This window comes from Salvia splendens, unplaced genomic scaffold (assembly GCF_004379255.2).
Source record: "Salvia splendens isolate huo1 unplaced genomic scaffold, SspV2 ctg257, whole genome shotgun sequence".
Lineage (NCBI taxonomy): Eukaryota > Viridiplantae > Streptophyta > Magnoliopsida > Lamiales > Lamiaceae > Salvia > Salvia splendens.
In genome coordinates this window covers 19,645-27,083 of record NW_024598896.1, presented here as the reverse complement: position 1 = coordinate 27,083, position 7,439 = coordinate 19,645, and the positions used below count along the sequence as shown (strand labels likewise).

Genomic DNA, 7,439 nt, shown 5'->3' with positions numbered 1-7,439 from the left:
TCCCATATATATATATATATATATATATATATATATAGAGTCCCATTATTCACAAATCCACTCTTAAAGACCGAACTAGAGACCAAATTTAAGCCCTTAGATCTAATTTTTAATGGCTGAGATTAGATCATGCTTTATTAATTTCACTCCTTCATTAGTTAGACAATTTACTTCAATCCAGGGATATTTTGGTCAAAATCCATTTAGGGTAAAAATCCATTTAGGGTAAAAATACACCTCTTTAGCCTTCAAAATTTGTCTTTTCTCTTTCTTCACGCGTTTCTTCATTTCTCATTTCTCCCTCTTTCTTCGCGCCGTTTATCTTTCGCTTCTCTTCATTGTCATTTCTCCCTCTATCTTCTTCTTCTTCAAATCGACGGATTCCACAGTTTCTCTTCTGCAAATCGACGAGATAATCGTCGACCGGAACTAAAATCGACTACATTTCCAGGAAGTCGATTAATCATCGATTAATCAAACATTTGAAATGGTTGACACCAGGAAGTCGTCGACCAACAATGGACGCCAGTTACGTTCTGGCCGAACATCCGGTGAAGGTAATATACCTTGAACCTTTCCAGAGTTCTTATTCTTAATTTACTTCATCTAATTCTTAAATTTCTTTCCGATTTTAGTCAAAGCTGAACTCAAATATTATCGAAAGAAGACAGCTGGAAGGAAAAATGATGACGAAGAAGGTATAAAAACTATTTGTTATGAAGTAGTAATTTGATAAAATGAAATTAAAGCCCTAATGTATAATCCTATGAAGCAGTAAAATGGTAAAATGAGGTAATAAAACATAATAAGGAAGTAATAGACACTATATATGAACAATCTATTTACTGTGTTGTATGGATTTAGTGTTTTTGGATTAAACTTCACTGCTGCGCTGTTTGCACATTTAAATGAACTACATATTCTTTTTAACGAAGTAGTAAATTGTTAAGATGAAGTAATGTTATGATATTGAAGTAATATAAATTTGTTAAATGAAGTAATGAAACATCATAATGAAGTAACAGACTCTAATTATGAACTACCTAGTATTAGGATTGAACTTGACTTCTGTGTTGTTTGCACATACAAATGAACTACATATTCTTTTCAATGAAGTAGTAAATTGATAAGATGAAGTAATAAATTTTGATGATGAAGTAATATAAATGCTCTGTTTAAATAATAGGGTTTATGACTGAAATGAAGTAATAAAACATTATATTGATGTAACAGACTCTAAAAATGAAGTAATAACACTTAATAATGAAGTAACATATTATTCCAAGTGAACTATCTATAATTGTGGATGATATGTTGTATATTAATTCTCTGTTTGTTATGTATAGGTAAAACTTCCTCTCCAACTAGGAAGAATGCAAGTAAAACATTCATAATGCATGTTACTTTATTCGTACACTATATTACTTCAATCATGTTGCATGTTACTTCATTTTTCAGATTGTTCATAGTACTTCATTCGTAAAATTTATTACTTCATTTATAATGCATGTTACTTCATTCGTACGCTATATTACTTCAATCATGATGCCTGTTACTTCATTTTTCAGATTGTTCATAGTACTTCATTTGTATACTTTATTACTTCATTCATGTTGCTTTTTAATTCATTCAATAGGTGTTGTTCCCCATATGTGCAAATCAGCATTATTATGCTGTTTGTTTTTGCTTCAAGAGAAATGCTATTGTTGTAATAGACAATTCTGCAAACGGGGATGACAATGACCTCACAATAAATTATGGTCACATTCCAGAAACATTGGTTCGTATTCTTCTCTTATGTTTGAATTTTATAACACATACATATGAATGCACACAACTATAAATGACATGTATTTGTTTTGTACATGCAGAGATCATACTTTTGTCACTTCCTCACCAAGAATGGTCTCCACGCATATTGTAAGATAGTGTCCAACTCCAAAATGCAGAGATTGAAAATGCCATGGAGGACAGTTGATAACGTTGAAGATTGTGGAGTATTTCTAATGCGGCATATGGAAACGTACAAGGGTGAGCGAGAAGGTTGCTGGAATTGTGGATTGAAGAAATCAAGTTCGGGTGTCCTTCAAAGCTTGAGGGCTAAATATTGTTCGACGCTGATGTTAGCCGAAAACAGCCATGAAAGCTTCAACAACAAAATTGTTACAGTAGCGTATTACGAAGAGGAAAGCAAACACATTGAAATTGATGTTGAGAAAATGATTGCGGCATATTTAAAGAAGAAATGATCATTTTAGCAGATCAAATTTTGTATTCGACATACATCTGTTATGAGCATTGAATAAAGTACCACGCGTTTTAATGTTGTTCATTATTAGGCTATACTACTGCATTGGGTAACAGATTTAGTTCATTTCAGAAATCTTAGTTCATTTCAATGATTTATTGACAAATAGAAAATATTTCATATAAAGTTAGATTAATAATCTATTCCTACAATATATCTTGTTTATTCTATTTAAGCTTGCAAAAAGTCTACACAAATTCAAATTCAAAATGTAAATGAAGTAAGAAACAACATGATTGAAGTACAGAAGTAAGGGAATGAAGAAACAAATCCAGATATTTAGCCTCAACATCGGATTTTCCTCTTTATATGTTGTTCAATATTAGCCTGTAATGCTGCATTGGGTACCATATTTAGTTCATTTCAGAGATCTTAGTTCATTTTTTAATCTATTGATTATTGATAAGTGAATGACAAATGAAAAATATATCAAAGCAAGACTGAGAAAAACATTATAATAAAGAAAAAATAAGCCATTATAACAACACTTCAATCTATTCTCTTTAAGCTCGCAAAAAGTTTTAACAAATTCAAATTCAAATGTAAATGAAGTAAGAAACTACAAGACTGAAGTACAGAAGTAACAAAATGAAGAACAGAAATTTCCGAATGAAGTAATAAAACAACCAGCTTCAACATTGGTTTCTCCTCTTTTTCTTGTTATTCTCCTCCTGTATCTTATCACAATTTCTTGAATCATGCCGACCAACCTCGCCGCATTTTCCACATTTCCGACCAGGCTTGGACATCTCTCTCATTTCCTTCTCAAGCCGAGAAAGACGTCGACCACAACCTTTTGTTTTGACGACATCTGGCGGATGAACATCTATTTGACTAGGGACATGTGATCCATACAAATTCTCAATCATTAATCTCTTTTCACTAATTGACAACACATTTCCCTCACCAAGTACTTCTTTTCTCCCTTCAGCCATAATTTGTCTAAATGCTCGAATTTTATCACCATCTCCTTCAATAAGCCGTGCAATATCATAAAAATCTCCATGCATATCCCTATACTCCTGCTTCGTCTCATCCACAACAATAAATGTTTCAATATCATCATCAAACCCACAATGCACAACCTTGACAAATTTAGACTTCAACCAGCGTCTTCCGTGTAACTCATTAGGGATTAATTTCATTTTTTTGTTTCTCAAGACCCAAAAAATGTGACTGCATACAAGCCCAATCCTCCCAACATCTTACAACTACATGCATATGAATCAAAAGATGTGGAGTATGACACAGTCCAGTTCTTCGAGAACTTGTCGTTGACTACATAAATCTCATTCTCACCAATGTTTGACACTGTCACCATAGTGACATTGTCAACTGCTTCCTCAATCTCACTTTGAATTAGTTTGAAACCACTATCACTATATATTGTCGAAGCATGCTTCTCGAGGGCTGAATTTGTTTTCAAAGTTGGAATTGTGTTAAAATCCAAGTATTCTAGCCTATTGTTGTTGCTCCTTTGGCCATCCAATGCATTGTTGTAATTCATAAGAAATTCAACAAGATTAGAACGAGACTTGGAGTACCTCTTGAAGAATATGTTCTGAGATTCAGATATTGATGTGGTCTTTATAAAACATACAAACTACTGTTAGTGGAAAATTTAAACAAAACAAAACATATTCATTCAAACAAGAACAGAAGTTCAGTTTTACTATTTATTACTCCATAGTAACAGCAATTTAGTTCATTATGAGTACAGATCGCATATACACTACAATAATATCAGCATTTAATATTCACCAAGAACAGAAGTTCATTTTAACTTGTTATTACTTCAGGATAAATAAAATTTAGTTCAGTATGAGTACATATCGCATATACACTACAAACATGAAAAAAAAATCTGTTTTACTTCATTATTTTTAAGCACATGGATCAATTTTCCAACGTTCCAACGTAGTTTTAAGCTCATTTTTTCGACATTTACTTCATTATTGATCTTTTTACACTACAAACATGAAAAAAATCGAAGATAACACATTGCTAAATTAGAAAAAGTCATCAACCTTCATCTGCAGTATTATTTGATTCTGGCTCTGAATCCGAATCTGAATCCGAATCCGTATCAAAAAGAGAGCCTCCTGGATTTCTAAGATCATTCATAATCGATCCATCATTGATCGATGTAGATCCTGTTGATGTAGATCCTAATCCGTCTTCATTATTGGTCGATGAAGATCCATCTTTAACCACAGAATTTGTCGGTGTCGTTCCTACTCCATCGAGATGCTGATGAATTTTACGTGTGGAATTCTCCATGGATGACAATTGAGGCAGATCGTGAATTGAAGGAATTGCGAAAACTGAGGCAGCCGCAGATCGATCGAGAATTTGATGCAGATTGCAATTGATCGACGATGCAGCAATTGCAAAACGATCGTGAATTGAAGAAGGAAAACCCGATGGAGTTGAAGCATTCGTATGCTGCATCGATCAACAAAGTAGTGAATCAGCAAACGATCGTGAATTGAAGGACAGATCGCAAGAAAATTGATGAAGATTGCGTAAAAATTGATGAAGATTGCTTGAAGATTGTGTGAAGATTGTATGAAGATCGAAGAATTGAGAGAAGGAAAGAGATTCACGTATTTTATGAAGATTAATAAACTGATTTCCGAAAATACCCCTCAGCATGTTTTAATTGAATAAAATATTAAATTAATTGTAAATTAATCCTAACCACAAGATTTAAAAAATGGAGGGCCCTAATTTGGTCTCTAGTTCGGCCCTTAAGATTGGTTCGACATTGATCACATCCCTATATATATATATATATATATATATAGTAGTGATTTAGGGCAAGTGCCCACTAATGACATAACTAGAGAACAAATCACAGCCACAAAATTAAGAAAATCAAGGGCGAGTATTAATACATGTAACTTTAGAATTTAAAGGAGAAATTAGTTCTCTCTCACACAAATTTACTCCACAATAACCAAGCGGGGGTATAATGGTCATTGCCGGCATTCTCCCTCCATTGCTGAATATCCATGGACTCGTCTTCTTTTCACACCAATACTATACTATTACTAGCCTCTCTCTATTGAATAATCCTATGATTAATTCTTAATTTCAATCAATTTCTACTCAATTTGTCATTACTCAACCATGAGGCCTCTGCAGCCACCGCCGAATCGGCCTATCTGGCAACGGCGCCGCCCTGACCTAACCTTGCCGATGTCACAGCGAGACACTTCCCTGGCCGTCCTCCCTCCCTCTACCGCCGAGCTCGTCCAATCTCCAATTAGAGCATTCGGAGCTGGAGCGTGTGAGCCGCATCGGGAGCGGCGCCGGCGGCACCGTGTACAAGGTCCTCCACATCACGATGACGAAAGCAAGCAAGCAGAGTGGTTGCCTGAGAGGATGACATTGACAGGCTAAAGGAAGAGAACGAGAAGCTGAGCCAGATGATTGAAGTCGAAACTTAGGAGCATGTGTGTATGAATAGGGAGCTTGATTTTACTGTTTTATTGTGATTGAATTCTGCACTCTCTTCTTATATATTTTCGCTCTTTACTTTATAGATTTGATCACTACTTTGATAATCTATTTAATCAGCCAATACAAACACAATCGCATAACATACGTGATTAAAGTTGAATAATTAAAACAATGTTGTTGGTTTTAAAAAATGATACTCCCTTATACTATATGTAAACAATATACTGTACATATTTTACTTCAATTTTCACCTTAGAATACTTGATTACAATCGTGATGTGTTTTGTAAACAACAATGAAGTAAAATCATAATACGAGTGATGTGTTTTGTAAACAAGAGTGAAGTAAAATCATAATAAGAGTGATGTTTTGTAAACAAGAGTGAAGTAAAATCATGCTAAGAGTGATGTGTTTTGTAAACAAGAGTGAAATAAGATAATGCTAAGAGTGATGTGTTTTGTAAACAAGAGTAAAGTAAAATCATGCTAAGAGTGATGTGTTTTGTAAACTAGAGTGGAGTAAAATCATGCTAAGAGTGATGTGTTTTGTAAACAAGAGTGAAGTAAAATCATGATAAGAGTGATGTGTTTTGAGAATAAGAGTGATGTGTTTTGTAAACAAGAGTGAAGTAAAATCACAATAAGAGTGATGTGTTTTGTAAACAAGAGTGAAGTAAAATCAGAATAAGAGTGATGTGTTTTGTAAACAAGATTGAAGTAAAATCAGAATAAGAGTGATGTGTTTTGTAAACAAGAGTGAAGTAAAATCAGAATAAGAGTGATGTGTTTTGTAAACAAGAGTGGAGTAAAATCACAATAAGAGTGATGTGTTTTGTAAACAAGAGTGAAGTAAAATCACAATAAGAGTGATGTGTTTTGTAAACAAAAGTGAAGTAAAATCACAATAAGAGTGATGTGTTTTGTAAACAAGAGTGAAGTAAAAGAATGATGTGTTTTGTAAACAAGAGTGAAGTAAAATCATGCTAAGAGTGAAGTGTTTTGTAAACAAGAGTGAAGTAAAATCAGAATAAGAGTGATGTGTTTTGTAAACAAGAGTAAAGTAAAATCATGCTAATAGTGATGTATTTTGTTAACAACAGTGAAGTAAAATCATGCTAATAGTGATGTGTTCCAGGATAGACTGAAGCTTCCACATGTCAAAGATTGTGCTGGAAATCATTCGATCGTGCACACAAACAACAATGCCAACAAATTCGGAAATGATGGATATAATACAATTCACACGCACACAAATTCCTACTTGTATTTCCAATCACAACATACAATTTCCAGCTGCGTAGATCAAACAATACCAAAATAGTTCATACTCACAGTTTACAATAATCTTCCAATGAAATTATACCCATCTATCACAAACTAGAATCGCCATTAACGAGGTGCGATCAAAATGTTTGATTCTACGAACAGTGAAAATGATCAATTTCATAGTAATCTTAATTTGAATAGCATAAATCGCATGAATCCACCATAGTTATACCTTGATCACTACTCTATAGGGATATATTCATATCCTTTTTCCACATTTTCTCAAATCTCCTTCTTCATCTCAGCCGTTTATTTCCAAGATCCTAGGGCCTAAATTATTGGCTTTTACAATTAAATTAAATACACTAAAAAACTGAAAAGGATAAAAAAGGGAATCACTA

At 33.6% G+C, this 7,439-nt stretch overlaps 1 protein-coding gene across 1 annotated transcript; it reads left to right on the top strand.

Moving 5' to 3' along the window:
• The first annotated feature begins 518 nt into the window (after window positions 1-518).
• LOC121789507 lies at window positions 519-2,249 on the top strand. Its single transcript, XM_042187955.1, has 4 exons — window positions 519-557; window positions 636-698; window positions 1,637-1,780; window positions 1,872-2,249. The coding sequence occupies exons 1-4, from the start codon at window positions 519-521 to the stop codon at window positions 2,247-2,249; spliced, it is 624 nt and encodes a 207-aa protein (XP_042043889.1).
• The last annotated feature ends 5,190 nt before the right edge of the window (window positions 2,250-7,439 follow it).